Source organism: Scardinius erythrophthalmus (genome assembly GCF_964197995.2).
Source record: "Scardinius erythrophthalmus genome assembly, chromosome: 18".
NCBI lineage: Eukaryota > Metazoa > Chordata > Actinopteri > Cypriniformes > Leuciscidae > Scardinius > Scardinius erythrophthalmus.
In genome coordinates this window covers 9,009,608-9,034,794 of record NC_138238.1, presented here as the reverse complement: position 1 = coordinate 9,034,794, position 25,187 = coordinate 9,009,608, and the positions used below count along the sequence as shown (strand labels likewise).

General features: G+C 36.2%; 1 protein-coding gene across 4 annotated transcripts in view; it reads left to right on the top strand.

The window, feature by feature from the left end:
* qki2 (QKI, KH domain containing, RNA binding 2) overlaps positions 1-19,133 on the top strand; it is a 37,330-nt gene extending 18,197 nt beyond the window's left edge. The window contains exons 3-8 of one of the 4 annotated variants that reach the window (XR_014032136.1): positions 903-1,019; positions 5,206-5,349; positions 9,226-9,313; positions 10,990-11,274; positions 11,982-12,768; positions 17,220-19,133. Coding sequence is in view for 2 of the 4 variants with exons in the window: in XM_081393423.1 (XP_081249549.1) it covers positions 903-1,019; positions 5,206-5,349; positions 9,226-9,313; positions 10,987-11,274; positions 12,694-12,768; positions 17,220-17,236 (729 nt within the window). In the remaining 2 variants the exon portion in view is untranslated. Of the gene's footprint in view, positions 1-902; positions 1,020-5,205; positions 5,350-9,225; positions 9,314-10,986; positions 11,275-11,981; positions 12,769-17,219 lie in introns of all 4 variants that reach the window. The other 3 variants (XR_014032137.1, XM_081393424.1, XM_081393423.1) reach the window with 3 other exon arrangements.
* The last annotated feature ends 6,054 nt before the right edge of the window (positions 19,134-25,187 follow it).

Sequence of the window (25,187 nt, the reverse complement as noted above, 5' to 3'; positions counted from 1 at the left end):
ACACCATTGGTTGAATCACAGCTTCACTAATCATTCAGTATGCTTGCCTGGTGGTTTCCCTAGTGGAAACGGTTCAAACCAACTTGGTTTTTGAAAATAGTATGTCAATGTAAGAATACAAATTATTGTTGATTGTTCATAGTCCCACATGTCAGGTTTGTTTTGTTTGACTTTTAATGCAGAAATCATGTAGAAATCAATTGCAACATGAATTTGGATTGGACTAAAAAACAAACAAGCAAGCACTTTCGTGTACATCCTGTACCTATTCCAAGTCATATTGGCTGTTAAATATGGGAGGTATTTGTGTTCCTATGACACTTTGACCCCTTTGTTTGGTTAAATTTGTTCCATGTGACTTGTGTCAGTGCAGGAATAGGGTGGAGCACAGTTAAGGCTTCCCCGTGGCAAATGGTACATTCCAAAACCGCATTTGGTCTCTAGATGTTCCCCTTTCAATAAAAGGGGATTAAACATTCCTCGCATTCTTGCCAGGGTTTACAAAGTCCCTTTGATTGAATTATACAATTATGTTACCATGCTGCAGTTTACGTCGAGCTCTGCCAAAACCTCCATATGGGAGAACCATTAGCTGAGGGGATGATGATCCGTGTTTTGTAACCTTGAGGATGTGACTATGGCTGCCTCTGCCTCTAGTTTTTAAAGGTCTTTTTTAACCAAGTTAAGTAGTTTTATAATGACTAAAATATCAGCATTAAAAATTAATGCGTGCATAGTGATAAAGCACACATCATTCAGTCACGGCGAGATTGCAACACAAATGATTTCAGATCCGTTTCAGCTTTTCAGCTCTGGGATCCTCATACCAGATGTGTAAAATGCAGATGTTTTCCACTGAAAGAATTCTCTTGTTTTCCTTACCTTTTGATGTCTCTTCACAGTTCAATTTTGTGGGAAGAATCCTGGGTCCCCGGGGCCTGACAGCCAAACAATTGGAGGCAGAGACGGGCTGCAAGATCATGGTGCGAGGCAAAGGCTCCATGAGAGACAAGAAGAAGGTGAGATCTTTTTTTCTTTTGCATTTTACTATTTTTGACTTTCTCTTTTATTTCTTTTTACTGTGTTTCCGTTTTTATTTCAATATCTTTTTCTCTTTTCCTTCCTTTTTTACTATTTCTTTCTTTTGTTATTTTTTTCACTGTAAAAAAAGATGTGATCAATAAGTAATGACAACATGTTTTTACATTACTTTAACTACTTTAATTATACAAGATTAAATTATCATAAATAAGTCAGTTTAATTTAAGGTAAATGACTCAAACATCTAAGTTAATTGTACTTAAACATTTGTCAGCAACTTTTTTAGTGTTCTTTCTTTCTTTCTTTCTTTCTTTCTTTCTTTCTTTCTTTCTTTCTTTCTTTCTTTCTTTCTTTCTTTCTTTCTTTCTTTCTTTCTTTCTTTCTTTCTTTCTTTCTTTCTTTCTTTCTTTCTTTCTTTCTTTCTTTCTTTCTTTCTTTCTTTCTTTCTTTGATGATGGAAGAGCTTGTGAGCCATTTTTACTGCATGTTTTATAGTGGCGGAGACCATATACTATCTTTGCGACAGCGCATAACTAATAGATACCAAATGGGAGGAGACAAAATTTTAATGGAATTCCTGACGTAGTCTGCATGGCCTTCCCAACTGTAGAACTGAGGCAGACGATCTGCCTGCCTCCAAGGCTGCCTGACACAGAGGAAAAATGACTCGCATTAAAATGAAAATGAGTGCTATTAGATGAAGGAGAATGCTCTGTTTTTCAAGCTCAAAGAATACGGTTTCACTTCCTTGCAATGTCTCGTCCTACAACCATTTAGTCCCAATGTTTTAGGTATGAGGAAGTATGGGCATGTTGCAAATAGCCAGTACTTTAAACTATCAAAATCAAGAAAAGAACAAATAAACAAGAACAGAACAAATAATGCTACAAAATGTTGTTAAGCTTTAATGGCATTGCATTGCTTTTCTAAAGTGCTTTATGTCATCCTGTTTGATTTCAATGTGGTATACAGACACTAGCAACTACCGTTTTGAGTTCAGGCCTGTTTCCCACTCCCACACACCAAGCCTGTAGTAGTGATCCACAGATGGATCATAAATGTCTCCTTTTTACATAATAGAAATCACTTGTTTCATCAGTTTGAGATTTTTGAGGATACACCATCTGTGTTTATTCCTCACAGTGCAACTTCTACTGCCTACACAGGCATCATGCACATAAAACATTAAGAGCAAACACTGTAAAATATTGGGTTAGACGCATTGATGAGATTCAGATTGATGGGGAATTAATGGAACACAATGAGCTGAGATGCCTTAGGCAAAGTGCCATTCTCTCACTGTATTGCACAATCTATGTCTATCACACCAGAGATGCTTATAAAGCCTGTTTCGTACTGTGGGTCAAGACAGAAAAACAAACTGGTGGCTCAGCATTCTTTGCCAGACTATAGTGTTGCACATCTAGGAAGCGCAGAACAGACAATTGAAATGGAAAGTTTAAACCTCAGCTGTTTCCTCAAGTTTGACATAATTGTTTTCTGACAGCAGTGCAAAAAGCTGTTGTCATAATAGCATGTCAAAATTAAATCTGTGAAGTTTTTGAGTATTGTGCTAAAATGAATGTGAGATTATGAAACCATCAAGCCCTCTGGTGTTCTGCAAACTTATTTTCTGTAACACTGAAACTACTCTGACAGCAGAGCGAAACTTGTGCATAAATCTTGTGAAAAATTATGGCAATCAAGGAAGTGAAAAAAATAAGAAAAGTTACAGCCAGGGGCAAACAAGTCATGCGTCAAATGGAGATGCCATCTGCATCTGTTCTCTTTCTCTAAATTAGATTTACTGACACATTTCCTGGAATAAACAAATAAAAGGGTTAGGGTTTTTGGCTATGAAAGGTGTTTGTAATTAAAGCATGAATTCATCCAAATATTAAAACGTTGTTGGTTATTTACTCACCTTCATGTCATTCCAAACCTGTATGACTTTCTTTTTTCTGTGGAACACTAAAGGATAAGCTTATCCTGGTTGCTCTTTTCTTCTTCAATGAAAGTGGACGGGTACAAGGAACTGTCAGGTTCCAAAACAAGTAAAAAAGCACCATAAAATAAATTTAAGTAGTTATGCTTCAAGCCATTCGATTACCTTTATGTGAGGAACATCTTATGGTTTCATTTTATGGAAAAGAGCAACTTGGATATCATTTCATAATCCACTGAAGAAAGTCATGCTGATTTTGAAGTAAATGATGGCAGATTTATTTTTTTGTCAATTATTACTATGGCAAACTGCTACGTTTATAATATCACATGACATGACAGAATAGCCTGTTTAGGCTGTACGCTGTAATTCGGATCATGCAAAAGCAAAATAAAGATTCTAAGTTTGAGGAAAGTTTGCGTACAAATGAAAATGGAAAATAGACCAAATGCACCATTAGGTGCACAATCCTTCTATGAAAGCTTGCTAAAATCATGTTGATGTGAACTTTCTGTAATTTACAGCTTGTGTTGGATTGGCCTTTTACATTCACTGTTGATCTATAGCTGTTATTAACTTTTTCATACTTTGCTGTGTTGTGCACAAAAATGCCGACCCACCAAAAGTAGGCCAGAAGACCTCTATGCATTGTGCTGCTGCTTAGACTTTTTCAGAGTCAAAATTACAGTTATTATTAGCACATAACCAGCTGTGCTCAAGACTGCAACCTTATCTGATGCACATATTTGATCATCTAATTACTCTATATTTTGAGGAGGTGGCAGCCACTTATTAACAAATATAACGCCACCAACTGTGATCTGAGGCTGGCGTCCTCCGGTCAAGGATGAGGCCGGGCCGTCTATGTCTTTGTTATTCTCATTCAAACTTTTCCTTTGAGGCCATGGTGATGTCTGTGATTGCTTGAAGTGGGAACCTCAGAAGGCAGCGAGCGAGTTCACAGTAATGGATTGTTCTGTAGGCCTGAGCTATGTTGTAAACATAAGCCCCGCTGTGATGAAAAACCCAGCTGGAGACAATGCATTCAATAAGGCTCAACGCCCCATTTCTATGGCAACAGGATTGTCACTGCTGTTGGCGGTCTGAACCCTGAGATTAACCGACAGTCACTTGTCTCTAAGCTAACTGTTGCTAAGTGTCTGTTGATGTTTTAGGTTATGTCCATGTTTAGCTGTACAGTTGGAAAAAGAGTCTGGAAAAGTTTCCATGGAAACTGTGGCACTGCGTATTCAAAGGAAGCGGTCTGTGCGCTCATAGGCAGTTGATCCAAAGTCTTACAAATGTCTCTGGAAAATACTTTCGAAAAATGTCTTGTTGGAAATGTGGCCTGGCCAGTTGTGTATGTTCTCCGACACGTCTACCAGTAGTTCTTATGTGGGCGAATCAAGTCATTTGCCAATCTCACCCCACCCCTTTCTATCTGTCTGTCCGATGAATTGACTCCCTTGCAATTTAAAGGATTAGTTCACCTTCAAAAAATGTTTTGCTGATAATTTACTCACCCCGATGTCATCCAAGATATCCACGTCTTTCTTTCTTCCTTCAGTCGAAAAGAAATTAAGGTTTTTCAGAAAAACATTCCAGGATTTTCCTACACAGAATGGACTTCAATGTCAACCAACTATTCCAATGTTCAAAGAAGGCTCAAATGTCCGTCTCAATGCAGCTTCAAAGACTCTACACGATCCCAGTCGAGAAATAAGGGTCTTATCTAGCGAAACGATCGGTCATTTTCTAAAAAAATTAAATATATATATATATATACTTTTTAACCACAAATGCCCGTCTTGTACCATCTCTGAGATGCGCCACGCATTGCGTCATCACGTTGGAAAGGTCACGTGCCACGTCATCTATCTAAGTTATTATCTGTGTACTCCGGTTCAAAAAGGTAGGGAAGGGCGAAAAACTCCATCTCATTTTCTCCTCCAACTTCAAAATTGTCCGACATCTTTGTTTTAATTCATTTTTATAATACTTTTTTTTTGTTTTTGTGACCTTTCCAACGTGATGACGTTTTAATGATTGAATTTAATTTTAATTAATTTTGCTTGCATTTAAATTCGAATTGCAATTCTGCGTCCTGTTTGACACATCAATTCAAATTCGGGAATTGATTAAAAAAAAAACTTAATTCAGCTTTGAATAGTGCACACAGCCCTGGTTCTCAAACGGTTCTTCTGTTTTCATTTGAACAGGAAGAGCAAAACAGAGGAAAGCCCAACTGGGAACACCTGAACGAAGACCTGCATGTCCTCATCACTGTGGAAGACTCTCAGAACCGGGCCGAGATCAAACTCAAGAGAGCCGTCGAGGAGGTCAAGAAGCTGCTTGTCCCGGCGGTGAGTGATTTGTCCCTTTGATCTCCTGATCTTGTGTGTATTTATTGAGAAGAGGTTTTAAAAAAGAATGTGTAGAGTGGAAAAATCACATTGATTTGCAAACAAGACTCGTGGAAAAGCTGCTTGGGCACTGATACATATATTTACTCTGAGGAGAACACTATTAATCGAAAGAGCTGCGCTCAGCAGGTTTTCTGTTTCCCTGCTAGTTGCTCTGCATCCTCAGACTGGTAAATGTGAGCAGGGAGCAGAAACAGAGGAGTTGCTTTCCTCCATGAGAATAAATTTGTAGCCAATGAGCACACATGACTCCAGATGTGCAAAGGTGAGCACCGTGTGCAGTTTTTAATAGGCTTAATTACCTTTGCTTATAAATTAATGAGGAGCTCAGGACTGAAGGGTCAAGACTCAAAAGATCCCCACAGGGGAGCAACAGAAGTCTCAGCATTGCCCTGGGACGCAGAGCTGAATGCCAATTAACCTTTGGGTCTAAAGGAAGTGACAGCAGGTTAGGAGGAAGTGCCATTAGAAGCCTGGTGAGATTTGAGAGAAATGTTCTTTTTCTGTAGTGTTTTTCACAACGTTTTCTCTTTTTTTCATTAAGCTACGAGGTCAGACATTGAAATATAGCAATATTCTTGCATCAGAGTTATCTAATCTTAGCTGGATACATTGAAATGTCAAGAAGAACAATTTACTTTTTAAAAGTTTTTTTAGGACTTTAAACTAAAATGTAATATTAAAGTAAAAAAAAAAGATTGAAATCAAAATTGATCATAGCTGCTTTAATACTATTTCCATGTCCTCTGAAACGATTTTGCTTTGTCGCATAACATCAAAATGCCTCTTAACTTTAACTTTTTTTCTTAATTTTTTATCCATCAAGTAGAGACATAATCCAGTCAATGACTGATATTATTCTTGTTCAATACCTGTAAAATGGGTTGCATAGTTTTTTTTTCTCAGTTATTGTTCCATTTCAATCAAAAATATGTAACATTACAGACATATTGTTTGTGTTGGTATTGTTAAAATTTATTACAGAAAATGATTTTGAACAGATCATTTAAACAATTATTAAAACAGGCTAATTCAAATATTAATAAATACTGTAATAGTTTTTAAATAATAATAAAATAATACTGTTGCAAATGTTGTTTTGTTAACTTTAAAGTGAAATACAGAAAAAGCATTTCTTGAGTCTGTGGTTTTTCTTGTGAAAAGCAGCTATTTAATGTAGAAAGCACAATACAATTAGAGAATGGAATTCAGGAATATTGTATAATTGTGGATTGTAATCCCTCCTCTGCTGTCTAAGAGAGAGGGTTTCTGGACTCCCTGTGGTGCTACTATGGAAACCCTCTTGGGATGCACTGATCCTTGATTGACAGTTGTGCCCTTTCTCTGCAATGGAATCCTGAATGGGGAATAAGCTCTTTATAAAGTTTAGCACTGTTTACTCCAGGAAGCTCTCGTCTTAAAGGTAAACCCACTGCGTTTGTGTTTGTCTTCATCAAACCATCCAGGGGAAGTGTTCAGCTTTTTTTTCGGCACTGCCTACTCGTTTAAAGCTGTGAGAAATTTGTAGAAGTTGCCTTTTGTAATAAAATAGTGTTCAAAGATAATGTTTTTGAATGATTTTGAATTCAGTTTGATCTGTTTTAGGCAAGTCAGTGTCATGCACTTCTTTGCCATTTTCATATTTCAAAAATGTTGAATTGCACTGCCAGTGTAGAAAAAAAGTTAGTGGCGTTTGTTTTCCAGCTCAAGGCCCAAAACATATGGAAGACATATTTTCCCCTCAGAGACTGGAATCTCTAGTCTTTCTGTCTCACTTGGGAGAAAAAAAATAGTCTCTGCAAATATATATCAAGATATAAAAGGATCCCCATAGCAACAAATCACTGTCTAAGCAAATTCATCCCATTCGTTTCTTTTGTGAATTGAATGGGGACTAAACTAAAGCTTTGGCATCCTGTATATATTTTTTTCAATGTATTTTTTTAATAACCTAAATATATGGATCAGTGTCCAGATGTTTCATTAATAGTTCATGCTAGTATTGTGTATTTACCATGGTAATTGTAGTTTCCGTAGTCTTAACCCGAAATACCACTTTATTTTACTTTCTGCTATTTTCTATATTTTTGATGACTGTGGTGGCTCATACCAACTTACTATTGTATAATGAAAACTATAGTATGAATGGGGGATATAAATTGTTTATCTTGTGTTAGTTATATTCTTACAATGTATGTGTATGTTAAGTAAAGTGGGATGGTAGGCCTACTTGTGTGTGTTTCAACCATTTTTGAGAAATAAATTAGCTTGGTTCAAATCCCTAAAAATTTGGGTTGTGGCTTCATGACCATGGGAAGATGTAGGTCCCATGACCAAATCAGTTGAGAACCACTGAATTATAGTACATACTGTAGAGTTTTTAAATGTCTTTTCGTAACAGGTTTGAGCTTGACTTGTGCTCTTCCACCATTTTCTGCTAAAAGCTAATGGAAGAGAAGTTAATTTCACGAGAAAAATTCAGATTTTTCAGCAATTTTTGTTGAATTCAGCATTTCCTCGATCAAAAGATTATAATTGTTATATACGTATTTTCCCTAACACACTGTCTGAATAGTGGTTGATATTCACTAGCTTCAGTCAATTGGCTGGCAGATCTCAGCAAAGCAAGCAGAGAGAAGGGTGGTACACACACACACACACACACACACATTCTCACACTGATCCCACTTTGAAAAGCTCCGCTTTTCTTTCGCTTCTCTGCTTGCTGACATAGTTCATATTATTCTGTGGACTGTCTGCCATGCCCCTCCCTGGCCTGCTCTGAACTCAGATTTACTGTCTGAGAGCTTGACGGAAAGTCAGTTGCTGATCTTTTCACTTATTTAGGCTTGAAGTTTTATACAGTTGCTGTCAATAGATCAGTGCATTTATGGCTGTTTATTTATGTCATGCACAGATAAATGATTAGGTGGAAAACAAGTGTTGTAGACAATATATTATTGTCCACATTATTTGAAGGCCTCATAACTTCATGATATTACAAGATTAATTTAATTTTTTTAAAGTGTTTAGCATAACTAGAAAAATATATAAAATACATATTTAAAATGAATGTAGATTTATATTTAAAAAAATGATAAATATGTATATATAATAATAATAATAATAATATATAATAATAATTGATAAATATATATATATATTGCACATGCATACATAACATACATACTTTTTTTTTTTTTTTTTACGATTTTATTAATTTACATGTCTTTTCCAGGTCTAGAAACACATCATTTAAAATTAGGCTAACTCATATTTCCAAGTTTTTAAAGACTGTGGGAATCCTGGTTCTTCTTCAAATTTTTTATTTATTTATTATTATTATTCTTATTTTAATAATTGTAAGTCATCTTGTGGCCCCTAAACCCTTTGGAGGTTTGCTGAGGCCCCCTGATTGAGAACCAGTGGTTTATATGAACCACTTCATCATTAATTGACAAGAAAGTGTCCACTTCAGGGGAAGTGAACTATGCAGAGGGGGAAACAGCTTGTAGGATGAGCCACGGAAAACGGGTATGCAGAGAGGCGTTGGTCGCAGTATTCGCTGCTGAGAGTAATGCTATCTGTTTTTTTAACCTCTTGCTCTTTGGGCCTGGCTTGTTTTAACAGTGGCAGAGTAAATCATCCACTAGCTGTTAGCAAGTGTGAAGCGTTAGCTTACCCACGCCACTGCACTGCCTACTTCTCAAAGATTCTAGTAAACAAAAAGTGTAGTCATGTAGAATCCAGCTTTTTTAAGTAAGCTAAACAATGTTAAAATTATTCTAAACAACTTTTTTTCATGTGTATGTGCAGGCTGAAGGTGAAGACAGCTTGAAAAAAATGCAGCTGATGGAGCTGGCCATACTCAACGGCACATACAGAGACGCCAATATCAAGTCACGTAAGAATGACATCATCAAACATCGACCTGTTTATCTGTCCAGATTCTCCTCCCCTCTAATAATCATCCCTCTATATTAAACTAATTTCTTTTCAAAGTTTTACTTTTTTGCAATACAACTCGCCTCTATTGGGCTCTTAAGCTTTGTTTACAGTGCTTGCAAGATATTGGAGCACCATATTGATATTCCTCAAACATTCTGATTCGGGTTTTGTCATAAACTAATCTTTTCTTGCAATTAATTCAACTCGAGCCACTTTTAGCGTACATCTTACACTGAGTCTTTTTGTACATCATTTCAGTTTTAGATATGCTGTCTATTTTGGGGTTTTGTGAACTTGATTAAAAAGAAAGTTTGAATATTGACTTACAATACTAATGACCTAAACCAGGGATGGGCAACTTCGGTCCTGGAGGACCACTGTCCTGCTCCAACCCTAATTAAACACACCTGAACAAGCTAATCAATAGCTGTGTCCCAATTCAAAGGCTGCATCCTTCGAAGTCAGCGAAGGTCGGAACGAGCACTGTTAAATCAAGCCTACGGAAGATTGTTCTTGTCTCCTAGCAACTGACAGCTGCTGTTGTTGATGAGTGGCAGTAACATTTGTACTGGACTTTTTTGAAAGTTATGTTAAGCTGTCTGAAAACAAAACAGGGTTCACAAACTATGTAAATATGTTCACCATGGTCTCAAATATCTAATGATACAAATGTTGAATCTTTAGATATATGAGTAAGCTGAAACCAAATACTTACACACCGTCGGCGGCGAGAGTGTCAAAGTGGCCGGAAGCCACATTAGTTCCTAAGCAAAATGGAGGAAAAATTAATCATTTCTGTTGCGGGTTTCCCGTTATTGTACGACTTGTCCCTGTTTACATACAGGGACATTAATAAAAAGAACGACGCATGGAACAAGGTGTCTGAAATTGTTGGTGTTTCTGGTTAGTTGCTGATGGGCATTAACGTTATATATTTTCTAGAAAAAAGCGGGAATTGCATGATAACTTTAGCGCCATATCACGCAAAACAGTTGTTTATGCAATTCTTATTTGCTTTGCGGCCACTTTAAATAAAGTTTTAAAAAAATCACGCATTCTAATCTACGTCAGAGCGTCCCCGAATCTTTCTACGGCGTCGGTGGCAGGGCGGCGAGAGCGAATTTTGCCGCTCTTGTTGGCGGCGATGTGAACGTACAGTTAGGTTTAAAAGTGTAATTCGTCAATTTCTGTAAAAAAATATTTCTGCAAAATCCTGGTGGTAGGCAAGGCCACGAAAGATCCATCTGTTTTATCCTTCATTGCATGGGAAACAAAGGACGCATTTGAAGGAGCCTTCGAATTGGGACTGCCTTTGTCGCGCCACCGTGACACAATCGGCCTTCGAAAGATGCAGCCTCTGAATAGGGACGCAGGTTATGTCTTGGAGAATGCTAGAAAGCAGGCAGGCGAGTTTTTATCAGGGTTGGAGCTAAATTCTGCAGTACAGTGGCCCTCCAGGGCCAAAGTTGCCCATCTCTAATTTTTTATTGCCATGTGGATGAATTAATACGCAAACAGGCAGCTGGTTTGCTTTTTGAAATGTAAAACAAGGTAGATTGATTTGCACCTGAGTTTCTTTTCCCCTCACATCTTTTGTGTATTTGCTCTTGTGCATCTTGTTCTGTTTAGCAGCTTTAGCCTTCTCCCTGGCCGCCACAGCACAAGCTCCCCGCATTATCACCGGCCCCTCCCCGGGGATGCCCACTGGGGCACTGCGTACCCCTGCACCCAACGCACCCACCCTCATGCCCCTCATCCGACAGATCCAGACCTCTGCCCTCATGCCCACGGGCACGCCGCACCACCTCTTACCCCAGACCCCCGAGTCAGGCATCATCTATGCACCCTACGATTACCCCTACACCCTAGCCCCTGCCTCCATTCTTGAATATCCTATTGACTCCAGTGGTGTTTTAGGTAAGAGATTTGATAACTTGTTTGTCTTTAAAGGTATTTTGTATAGATTATGTGATTACCATGATTTGGAGTTATGACTGGTATGATATACCCAAAATGCATGGTATTTGTCAACAGTTGCTATACTGTTCATCTGTCTGTAGCAGTTTATATTCATAATAATATTAATAATAATAAGGTAACACTTTATATAATACTTTGAAACATTTTAAGGAACTCTTAATACTAATGTAATTAACGTCCAATAAATGCTGGATTAAAGCACTTAATTAAGGACATTTCCGATTTTCCATAATGTAATCTAAAGTGTGAAATATTCATGGTTTATAAGTTGTTAACAAAGCATTATCTAACTCTTTACATATGAGCTAATTAAACAATAACACTTTTTTAAATACAGTGACAATGAATGAAGAACTCCCTATTTGTATATAGTCTATTAATGTATCAACTGCAGTTTATAAACTATTAACTATAAATTAGTAGTTTGCAAATTATATTATTGCTTTGTTACTCTATACTTTTTTTTATTTAAGTATTTTTAGATTTGTTTTATTATATACATTTGATTATATTTAAAAAAAAAATCATTTTATTTTATTTCACATTATATTCTGTATGTCCAGCCCTGTTTGGAGTACACAGTTTGTCCTCATTTGCTCAGAGATCCAGTAGACTAACTCCAGCGTTCTGTCTTGTCCTTGTAGGTATGGCTTTCCCGACAAAAGGCTAGTAATGCTCAGGGGTTTTACACAGTCTTCAGCCCATACGAGTGTTAAAAATGCTTTGCTTTACAGCTGCCTTGGAACAAAAGAGCAAACGAAGAAACTGATTTTTATAAGAAACAAAAGACTAAAGATCATTACTACTCATGTTTACACTGGTCTTAACTGTTTTGTTGACTTATTCCTAGATTAAAAAATTGATATCTTCAGATAAATACTGATAATTAAGCCTTATTACATTCCTCTGTTGGAAAATAATCTATATTTGTTTAGCTTGTAATATTTGTATCACTTAATTTCTCCTGCAACTGTATCTTAGATATTTAGAGAGTGATCAGTATTATTGCTAATATAACGTGCTTGTGAAAAACATTCTCCATGAAAGCCTGTAGTGAATTCATTTTATCTGAAGCATCTTGTGAATTGAGAGGAATACAAGAGCTCTATAGTTTAAATTAGTCAGAGCATTAAGCAGAATTTGTGTTGTGATGGAAATACTTCAGATTTACTGGGAAATTGAGAAGGGGAACAACATATGATGTGATTTCACAATGGAGAAAAGGTCACTTGTGCCTTGTAATTTGGACTTCCAAGCCTTGTTTGTGAAACAATTTTGTGTGAAATGTTGTTTTAATGTATTTTGATGAATAATCTGTTAATTCTTGTTTTGTTGGCGATGTTGCGCTCTGAGCAGGTGCAGTGACTACTAAAGTACGAAGGCAGGATATGCGCGTCCATCCTTACCAAAGGGTAGTGACCGCAGAACGAGGTTAGTTTAGCTCCAGTGTTCAAACTGTGCTCTGTGTTTGTGTGTGTGTGTGTGTACTTTGTCGTCTTCAGTATGCTGATGACACTGTCTTTTTCATTGCATCTCACTCAATACAAAGAGATGAACTGTTTTTAGCAACTTCTAACCTGCCAAACAAAAGCATAATTTGAGATTTCAGTGTTGCTGTTATCGGGTAAAGTACATGCCAGTCATACTGTGCAGGGTTTGTTTACCCACTAAACCTGCCAGCCTAGAAATGCATTGAAACTGAAGGTGTTATCATCTTACTCGTATTATATGTTGAGCATGTTCTTGGGGTCACTGAAGCAAAGGTTAAAAAAAAAAATAGAATACTGGAGCAAAAAAAAATTATAACTGATTTACAATAGGTCAAAACATCCTTATGGCTTATGAAAACATTCCAAACTCAGAGATTTCAGCTCTGTTCCAAAATCTAGTGGGCTACCTTCAAAAAGAGCATCCTAACCACCATGGAACACTGTTAATGTACAATTTGGAACACTCTACTTAGGCAACACGTAACATAAATTGCTTTCTGCACTGGAGACTCGACTTGCAATTGATTTCAGTAGTTTCAAAGTTTGCAGTTAGCATGTTGCTAAGCTAACAGTGTGATACTTTAAGGATATAGAGATACATAAAACAACCGTTTTAGCGGGGTCTCAGAGAATGCTCCCTCATGACATTTATTTGTTTGTTTATTTGTTTAATTTAGCAAAATGGTCTTTTGTGGTATCTTACCTATAGTCCACACATGCAAAGTTGGTTGATAACATAGCTGCAATAAAGAAATAGCCTATAGTTAACAATTACTTGTTTATATAGGATATATTATGTATTTTATATTATTTAAGCATCTGGAACCTTATCAGTTTGACAGAATTTTCTACTTCAAAATGCCATGGGAAGTCAAACTAACTTTACATTTTCTTATATTGAACTGATTTATTTCCTATTCCTTAACAGTTCAACAGGCTCTTAATGATTACAACTATGTCATCTCTTGGAATATCTGAAGGCCAGGTTTTTCCTGTCCGTCATCATTAGAACAGAACACATTTTACACATGGGGAAAAACTGCTTGTTTGGTCAGTAATTCAAGAACGTCCATACTTTAAACTTGTACTTGCCCTAATGAAAATGTATCATATAGTTCTTGTAATTGTTTAACTATAGCATTTGTTACGATAAGGCTAGAATTACATGTGAGACCATTGATGGCTCCTCAATGTTGACTTCTTTTTTTATTAATCTACAAATAGCAACTAAAAAAAAACAGTGATAAATTCTAGTATGGGTGGTCATGAGTAGTTGATTATGTTTTCTCCTGTTTTCATCAGTCTTTTTAGTTTATGTAGCTGTTTTAGATCATGTTTGACTTTCTCCATAGCGTTTCAAAGTTGTTGATTCTCAAAATAATACAAATGGATCGCACATTTTATCATCGGCGTCGCGATAGGAACAGCTCGCGTAACGCGTGCACAGTATTAGGTGATTTGCACGCCACAAACGTAGAATTAAACTGGGGTTTGATTTTGTGCTGATAATTTGTCAATTCAAAAGCTTCAAACTAACAAACTACGCTCCTGCATAGAACACAAATACTTGATAGAGTATACTGAACTCTTTTTTTTATTTATTAATACTTATCAGTAATTAAATGTCGCAATGCATTCTCGGATAGGATATATACCATTCCGCCTTAGGCTAAAATGAGGTAAAACGAGGCTATCTTTAGTCTTAAAGTCAGAATGGAATCAGTGAGCATATTACTTAGCTCATAACAACTGCCTCTGTAGGCAGCTCACCAGGTTTTGGAACAGACTATTGGTATGATCTGATAACTTCAGCACTTACATGCATTGTATATTGAGACAAACATGACCTGAAGTTTAGTTGTGGACGTATGTAGATGAAAAACTAGTGTGATAGTATTAGAACCACTTTGGGTTCACAGAACCTACATGGAGCAAAACTGACTGTCCACTGCACTCCTTACACTGATGACGTTGTGATGGCCTTCAGGCTCATAGTCAATGAAGGGTAATGGAGCTCACCTGTTTGTTTGCTTCGGTTTATTCTTCATTTGTCATTCCTTTAATATTCTTTCATAGTTTTAGTGTATTTGAAGATCATTTTATGCCGCTTGAATACAGTAGTGTCCCATTTAAATCTACTTTCCAATCCTGATCCTTTGAAACAGTTTTTGGCAGCTTACAAAGAGTTTTCTGAATAATGGAACAAGATTTAGGTTTTGGAGGAAGATCTAAGATTTTTTTTTTTAAAGTCTCACATAATGAAACATAATCTTATTTATCATAGTTCAACCTGGCCAGACAAGCATAAATAATGTTTAGAAGATAGGTGCAATTTTACCCAATTTATGATCCAGATGTATACTTAATCATATTAATTGAGAAACTTCAAACTACTGAATATTATTTCAGGCTTCTTATAAGCTGTATCTCATTACAGTATTTCTTCTGTAAAGATACTTTGATTTCTGCAAAATCTGTTTTTTTTTTCCCCTCATATTTTCTAATGCATTCTTGAGAATCTTTCCTCAACTCACATATTTTATTTATACCTTTTACTGCAGTTTTTATGTATAGATCAGTCGATCATGGTATTTTAAGTTAAAAGTAATCATTTCTGGCCCGGGTCACTGAGCATATTCATGATAAAAAATTCTTTCAAATGCCTTAAATGGAATAAACTGGATCTAAGGGAATTACAGCAGCAGCTTTTAAAGATTGCTGTAATTGAAACTGAATTAAACAACTCATATTACAAACATGTGAATGTGCCAAAACTGTACATATAATAACTATGACTCCTGAAAAAAACTTTAAATGTGAGAATCTACTGATCAATATAAGTGAATTTCACTCCCGTAAGACTTTAACATGTCATAATTTAATAGACCAATACAACTGACCAGTTTAATGCATAACAATTGTGAAATTGCACAAAAAGTCAAATCTACCTGGTCTGGCTTACTGTCCACAGCCACAGAAAGATCATTTGTAAAAGATTCCTGTGCAGGGGAAAATGCCCTTGAATGAAATGCATTGCTAGCACCTGGCTTGGACAGTGTCACATGAGATAGACTTGACAGTTATGAAGGTTAGGACTTGTTTGAGAGCGCAAGTCATCATATGCACCACTCGTTTTTAAAACAGTTGCTCGGCGCATTATAAAGGTGCTTATGATCCCTTAAACTCTCCATTCAAGAAATTTCTCATCATAAAAATATGGCACAAGTATTTTGCACTGAAGATTTTAAATCACCAGCTCCTAGTCTGCGCTACTCAGACAGAGCAAAGTGAAACAAGAAACGCAAAAAACCTCATAAGATGTTAGGTTGTTTATCAAAGCAGGACGGTTACACACTGTGCCTGCCTGTTAGCACAAGAACAACAGATGAACTGGCGAAATATTCCATTTTTGGTTTGTTTGTTTCTTCGTTGTTTTGCAGTAAGCTTCTTTTTGAATTTTGTCAAATGTATGGAACACCAGTTATCGTGTGTGATCTTTTAAAGATGAGTTTATGAAAGCAATATGTTTAACTATAAAGCAAGAACATTTATGAAATTCTATTGTATTTGTAAATGAATAGGGAATTTATAAACATGTAAGCTTGGAGAACAATGCCATGTTATTTTTCCATAAGGGGTACATTTTGTTTTTAGGATGTCGTACCTGTGACAGTCTTGCTACACTGTCTTCTAAGGTTTTAGAGTTTATCAGCTTGCGAAACAAGTGTTCATTGTGTTTGTAGTGTTGTTTTAGCCCTAAATTTCAGCCGATGTGCTTTAGTATCATTCTGTATTTTTTTTTTTGTAAATAGTCCAATTTTAAAGGCAATAAAATTTGAGTTTAAAAAACCACCAAACTTTTTGTGCTGTCTAGAAATCTTTTGATTAGCCTGTCACTCTCTGATTTTACTTCTCTCGTCACATCTCTGTAACTACTCATGAATCCATATCATTATCACTAGCAGCTTTGTGGCTTTTGTATTGATCAGCAGCACTCTAATGCTTAATAGCAGTCAGAGGATCCTCGCGTCTCGGTTTTTCCAAACACCCAAACTCTGTTGACTGCTACTAACTATTAAGTGCTGTTAGTTTAATTCGTAATGACTCTGTAATCGATTTGCCTTTTTGCTTCTTTAACCATTTTCACCTGGGAGATGAGTTCTGGAGTTAAATCATGAGGCTTTCATGATTTTGCCCTGTTAATGTAGACTTTGAGCAGTTTTCTCTTACAGTAGCTGTAATTAGTAATGTCATATTGTCATCCAACCGTCACTAGCTGAAACTAATCTCCTTCTCTATCTTTTTTCTTTTGTGTTCTTTTTATGTCCTTTTATTTTCTTTTATTTTCGTTTCCCCTCTGTCTGTCCATTTTTTTTTTCTCTAACAACCCAGCCGCCACCGGCAACTAACCAATGACCCTCTGAACTCTTCACCCAATGATGACCTGACCATTGCCTGCCTGCTGACCAGTTCTCTGGCTCTCGTCCTTCGCTTCTATGTTTTGGCAGCCTGCTGGTGAGCCCAGAAGCAGCTTTAATTCGCTTAACACAGCCGAGAAGCCGTGATGGCCCCACGCCACCACCCGCAGAACCGAATCACTCCCCTTCTCAAACTGAGGACCTCCTTGGTCAGGTGACCTGGGCTTCCCAGCCTGCACTGAAGTGTCATAAAGCAATAACACCTAAAATCCTAATGTTAGCCTTTCACATGCACACACTAAATAAACACACATCTTTATTTGTTTCTAAAAATGAATAATTGAGCATAATGTTTAACACTCTAAGTTTGTGCACTGCAAAATCCTGAATAGTTCAAAGAAACCCCCTGCAGTTTACTTTAAAACTGACTTAGAGGTCCAAATGTCCATAAGGGATGTAAAAGCCATGCTTGCCTACCAGCGTTTTCTTCAGAGAGCTGTCGAAAAGCATTCAGTGACATGAGGAAGTGTACAAACACAACATCAATTAATATCTTTTTGATACGAGGGTGCTGCACAGGAAATGATTCTATATTTTTCACAGGTGATCCTTTTTTGTATTAAAAAAAAAACAGTATTGTCTAAATGTGATGAACAAACAATGCTTATTTCCTTATGACAAATATTTAGAGACCAAAATGGTGTCTTTTTTAAATAAAACAAACAAGCAAGTGCCTTATTTTACACTATCATCAATTACGAACAAGTATGAATGTCCATCAATGTGTTATATGCCAACATATCAGGTATTTCTGTTCAATTCCTCTTTATCGTGATCATGAAAACAAGAGGTGTACAGAACAATGTTGCAGGCGTTACACTCAAAAACTAGTGTTTTCATGTGCGTTTAATATTTTTCTTTACAAGTAATGATTAATAGAGTTTTACCCTGTCCACTACATTAGGTACTTCTTGAGCTCTTTACGCTCGCAATTTGATTGTTTGTGAAAATATACGTGTATGTTTATAGAGCCATCACTACATCTGTTATGTGAAGCACATCAATATGAAACTTCTAAACTATTACTTCGATTCTGTATTTTTCTCTCAGCTTATATCTCAAGGAGCATTTTTTTCAATTCAGCAGGTTGAAATTGATAAAGGTTTGGGGTTGATTAGTACAGAACTCATTTTATTCCTTTTGAAGAATTGAAGTGTACTAGAAGTTCCTTCCTATGCAAATGATTTTCAGTTTTATTAAAATTACCGTATAAATGTCCTTCAGTTGGTCTTCCAGTACCATTTCAGAAACTAAAAGCCTATTAACAAATTATGATTACATTTTGTTATTTGGTTATCATAACTGGATTTTGAGAAGATACATCTCCTTTTTTTAAAAATAATATTGGTTGTATTTATGCAGAGCAAATGCAATACTTTTTAGACGTTTGCGTTTGTGATCAAGTTGCATGTCATTTTTTTTTATTATTATTACTATTAATCGGGATATTGCTAAAGGAAAAATCCTGCAAATATATTTAACGGATGGAATTTGTTTTTACGACCAGGAACTGGAGTTGTTTGTTAATGTGTGTTTTTTGGTTTAGTGTTTGCCTTCCATGCAGTATTATAGACCGTGTCGACATGTGTGAGCATGTTTACTGATGATTGTGTGAGTGAGTGTTTGTGTATTGTATATGCCAATGAACTGCAAATTGCCATTCAAGCATATTATTATTGTCTTTTTTTTTCTTTTTTTTTTTTGCAAACCCAAGCAGCTCCCTGCATTGGAAAATATACAGTCCTATTTATAACCATTGTAACATTTTATAATGTATTTTTCTATCATATTTTGTATGTGAGAAATAACATTAAATCACATTTCCAGATATGAACAGTATGCCTTATTACAAAACTGATATGAGAGACGTATTTTTTCCATGATGACATAATTCCATAGGTGGTGGAAAATGGAAACCCCCCATTCGATGAACAATATTATTTGGTTCCAGCCTCACTCTGAGCAAGTTTTAAAGTGGTTATTATTTGCTGGGGCGTTTGGTTTGTCATTGTTGCTTTGCCTATGTGCCTTCTTATGTAAATTGTAAGCTATTAACCATTTCTAGTTACATAATTTGATTAATCTTTTCTTGCCGATTGTACTAACTTTTGATGATTTCTTTACATTAACCCCGTCAATAATTTCTTTTGTCTGCTTTGAATCTTTAGAACAGGATTTGTGTGAAATTAAGCAAAAGAGTGTGTTACTGACTGAAATATGCTGGACTAAACTCTGTAATGAGAAGCAACAGCGGAATATTAAAATCATAGTTTTAAAAAAGAAACTAACTTGGTCGCTCTTTCTCTTGTGCTTTTTACATGTGCCAGAACACTTTGCCTACTAATCTGATTCAGGTCTGCTGTAGATAATGGAGAAGATCTGGGTCCAAACTTCTCTGTACTGTTTAATTGATCATCCTGAACAAAGCTGCATTTAACAGGAAAGTGACAGGATGATTATGGGGAAGAAAAAAAAGGAAGAAGTAAAATCTATATAAATGGTACGGTTGCTTGAGTTGGAAGAACACCCACCTCTTTTTCACACAGTTTCATTATTCTGTCTTTCTCAACACTCCATTATGTGTGCTTGTTTTTGTATTGTAGCCATCTGTTGAGCTGTTTGGGAAAGTCATAAGTCACCAAGAAAAAAGTATCCACAGATAGATTACACCGGTAATTGTCTTTCAAAGGAGTCCATTGAAACCATACAATGCAAGCAAAACTTTCCAGATTCTCTGAAATGTGTAACATCGTCTTTTGTATAATAACTGGAGGTCAGTCCAATAACACCAACTAACTGGAATATTTTTCAGCTATGCTCATAAGCAGCACTGTCTAACTATAGTAACAAACATCAAGCTTATAAAATGTACGTTTCAAATCACTTCCTCATTTGAAAAGTGAATACCCTAAGAGAATAACACTTTCTATTTTTCAATGGTTCAGTGGTGAGAGGAATTGGCGTCGAGAAGGAAATCTGAATAACCTTACTAAAAACTGTTTTTCAATTTTCTAAATGTTCACACATTGTTTTAATGAGCTGCTGTTGTGTGTAATGGTCTGTGTTTAGCTGATAAGGCTAATCAGACACTTTTAGTTCCCACAAGACCTCATCACTGCACCTAAGAGTCCTAGTTACTAGCTTTTGTTCCCTTTTCAGTTTAAATAGCTGTGAATAATAGCTATAATAGCAAAGTCACCAACCATTAAACAAACCTAGTCATATCCAAAAGAATAGCAACAGAGCTTAATATGTGACTGTCACAATCTGTGACAACAAAGATTGGTTTAAAAGAATAGTGTACTGTATAAAATGAACAATATAGCCTATATTTATTTGTCCTAATTTTATTCTGAACTCAAATGCTCTTATTTTTCCTTGGAAAATAATTTTCAAATTATGCTATTTTCTAACGACCACAGTTTATCGAGCTTTTAGCCTCTGGCCAAAAACAACACTCATAAAGGTTCACAAATGAGGGACTGTAGGCTATTAAATGTTTTCTAAAGCTTTTTTTATAGAGAAACTAATCGAAAGACAAAGCTTTCTGTTGTTCAAATCGGAGATTTGGGGTGACCAACTTAAACACATTGCGAAATCGGAGAGAGGAACTCTTTGGCGCTCGCGCGAAATTCCTGAACGCTTGGATTGGAATTTCTAGATTTCGCCTGCGATAAATCTACGAACAACGGTAATGACCGCACCTTTAGAAGCCAGGAGAACAACAATGTTAAATAGATGTTGGTCTGTTCACTAGCCTACCTTTTTAAGTGTTTTGGGGGCTTAAAATGGTGGCCAATGAGATGTTGTATGAAAATGTTTTTGCTTTTGTTGAAAGGAGCATATATTTGGGATGACGCATGAAGGTGAGTAAATAGGCCTAATGAAAGGATTTTCATTTTAGTTCTACACTGTTCCTTTTATAGCACACAAAAATGGACGTGCACTGTGAAGGAGAAAATGAAATGGATGGAAAAGGAGAGAGTGCAATTAATTCGCTCCCGCAGAAGGCAAACTGTTCATTAAACAACACACGTTTTGTGTTAAATGGTTCATGCCTTTCTTAAATTACTAGCTGCTATGTTAGGTAATCATTCCCTCTTTCCTTTTTTCCCTCTCATCCTCGCTCCATCTCTAACCTGCAATTAAAACTTCTGAGGTCTGATGCCCCCTCCTACCTCCTTAACTTTACAGCGCTGCTTACCTTATCAACACACACATATGCTATCTAAAGTAATGGAGCGTGATGCAGAAGATGAGTGGAATGAATAACAGTTTTGCTGAGGGCCAAAGAGGAAAGATGAACTGGGTGAGTCCCTGTATAGAGCCTAGAGAGAGACACAGTATCCTCTTGACTCGCACTCTGACTTCCCCCTCAGAGGCTGTGATGACCTTTACAACCTTTATGCCCACAAACAAACTCAGAACTCTCTGTCCCAACTAACCAAACAAAAATAGAACCCTTTACTTCCCTCCTTCCTTCCTTCCTTGTCAATCTACCGATCTTATTGGATGCCGATGGCAGGCCAAACCCACAGTCAGTTTAAGGAAGAGGCGACAGATTCCTTGTAGATAAAATGAACAGAGATGTCGCAATGCAACTCAATATGGCGGCTGTAAAGAAAGGCTTTTAGTAGAAGGTGGTGTGATTTCCATTTTGCTAGCTTCAACCACACACCCTATGTAATATCTGTCAGATACTGGATTATATTGGTTGTAAAAAAAAAAAATTCCTACCGCAGTTGCACATTATAGACCAAGATTATGCAGTTTTTAGCCTGATTTCCACTGAAGAAGCTGGTATGGTTGAAAATTTTGTTCGTTTTATTAGCGATTTTAATGTTATTGAAACAAAATTAGGCAACGGGGCAATTGTGCACTCTTAAAACTGCAGGTATACAAAGAAGTGTAACATTAAATATTAAAATATTTGGTTCCACTCTATATTAAGTGGCGTTAAGTACTATGTACTTACACTTACACAAGTACAATTTACTTATTGTGTTCATGTTGTATTGTAAAACACTTTTGCTGCTATTGAGGTGTGATATGGGTAAGGTTAGGGACAGGTGTGGTGGATTGGGTAGGTTTAAGGTGTAAGGGAAGGGTCAACTGTGTAATTACAAATGTAATTACATAAATTAATTACAGCTGTATTTGCATGCAGGAATTTTTAAAATGTAAGTACAATGTAAAACATGTAGTTACACAATAAGTACATTGTATCAAATTATTAATTTCAATGTAAGTACATAGTACTTAAAGCCACTTAATATAAAGTGGGACCAAATATTTTATGCTGTTTAATGCTGTTTGACAATATAACTATGTTATGAGTATGACTGATGTGGTGTATACTAGCTAAAAATTAAAACCTTTGCAACCTTTCAAACACCTGTAGACCAGTAGTTCTCAGTAAACTTCAGTGGGGACTGCAGAATTACTTAAAATTATATAAATTCATTATTTATTATTAATATATTAAAACAACCTAACTTAATTAAAAAGCAAAAAAAAAAAAAAAAATGAACAGTCAATATGTAACATACCTATTGTTTTTATTGAAAAAGTTAAATGCTTAAAACCTCTGGATTCACAACTGATGAATGTACACATTGACTCTCAGTTTTAATAGTTTAGTTGTAATAGATTTAATAATTTATAAGCTCATTAGGTGACCTTTGAATATGGTGTGGACTCACACCCCTCCCATTTAGCTTTGGATGATGTCTTGCATCGCTTGAAGAATCAGGATTTCATCAGCTTCCCTCAGTTTTGTTGAACCAAGGGGGGTGTCAGCATATGTGTGGGTCTTCTAGGAAACAAACTGCACTTGATCTTAAACAATGACGACCACAAAGACATGTCCAGCATGAGGATATGGAGAGGGTGGGGAATGTCCTCCCAACGGGCTGAGCCAGAACAAATCTCAAGGAACACTTCCTTCTGCTCTATTAAAGATCCGTTTCCAAAGACACTTCCATCAGTGTTTATGTAAGAGAGGAAGTCATCGCTGTTTACCTAGCTTGTGTAATTGTTTCTATTCATAGCTAAAGATCTGAGAAATATAGGAGGTGGTGATGATGGGGTGCATATAAAGGACGCAGCAAATTAAACAGGATGACACAACAGATGTTACGCCACAGCGGAGTTGCACAGTAGGGCGCAGCTGCACTTCACTTCCATCCAATGGGTTTTCCAAGAAAAGATGTACAGGAACTGAGTTTACTTGTACTTTAGACACACACATTGTGTGTTTCAACTTGTAGGTTGCTTCTCTGTCTTCTACTGGTGTCCCCGTTCCTCTTCCTCTCGTTCTGTGGGGTCCCCCCACCCTTCCTGTCTGCTCTCATGGGATGGGGCTTGGGGTCTGGCTCAGTCCTGGCCCCCCACACTGGCTCCACAAGGCTGGACGTTGTCCAGACTGGTGGGAGAGGACAGCAGAACTTGGCAGGCCACAGTGGAGAACATTCGCAGCCAAGCCAAAGTCCTAAAGCACTGCCAGAGAATAACGGGGAGCTTGAAATGACAAGAGCTATGCCAAGGGACAACTATGGCTCTTGGATTTTAATTTGTATTTGGGATATTATACGGCCGATGTAAATCTATTGCGAGTGTCAGCTGGGCTTTAACGAAACAAATCCACATTAAGGGGGAACTGTTGAGTTTGGGTGGATTTCAAGTTTCCAGAGACTTTAAAACAGGTGATTCAGTTTAACTCTTGAGTTGTTCGCTCCGAACCCCACCTCGTATATATATAAATATATATTATATATAACATAACACATTATACTTAAAATGTTTACATATAAAGTTTGAAATCATTTTTTTAAAATTATGTTTTTGAAAGAAGTCTCTGCAATTATTTGATCAAAAATACCGTAAAAAAAAATAAAATTTTACGAATTTTTGCATTTTTTACTTGGTAAAGGTTTTGGCACTTTGTTCACTGTGTGAACACACCAAAATTTCATTTATATGATTTGAAAAGGTTAAATGGTCCTGAAAAAAATAATCACACTTGTATTGTTCACGGTCAAAATGACCGCATTGGAAATGAATGGGAGACAAATTTCATCTAGTGGAAGAGTTTGGTACTGCAGCTAAACAAAATATTACTGAAAATGCACATTTTTTAGGATATCAACCTCAAATTTGGAAAACAGTTTGTTTAGATTTATGCCTTGTATTTTTTTCCACAGTTTTAATGGAAAACGTGCTTTGGAAAAATATATTTATATATATTTCATGCCAAACTGAATGGTATTTTTGTGCATTTTTCATAACAATAAATGTACAACTTTTTTCAAGTTCACTTTTTTTTTAATTACTTTTTTCATTTCAGCAATAATCTGCCAAATTTAAGTCTGTGCTCCAATGAATTAAAGATTTATGAACATTTTAGTTGGAAATTTCATTTTCAGGTCCATGCACAATAAGTAAATAAATGGATTATAACTGCTGCATAAATATAAGTTAGTACCATAAAATCCTCTAAAAATAAAACTTATAAAATAAACAATATTATCAAACCAAAATAGCTTATAGTACAGTCATTTCATTGAAATAAAAAAAATGCAGTCATTTTTGACTGACACGCGAGAGTATTGTGGAAACTGATATTTAAAAGTTTAGGTTAAGTATTTAAAAAAAAGAAAGAAAAAAGAAATGAATACTTTTATTCAGCAAATACATATTACATTTACATTTATAATGTTACAAAATATTTCTATTTCACAGAAATGTTGTTCATTAAACTTTCTATTAATCAAAAATGTATCATGGTTTCCACATCAATATTAAGCAGCAAAAACGGTTTTCAACATTAATAATAATAAGAATCATTATTAACAATTGAGCACCAATAATAATTGAGCAAATC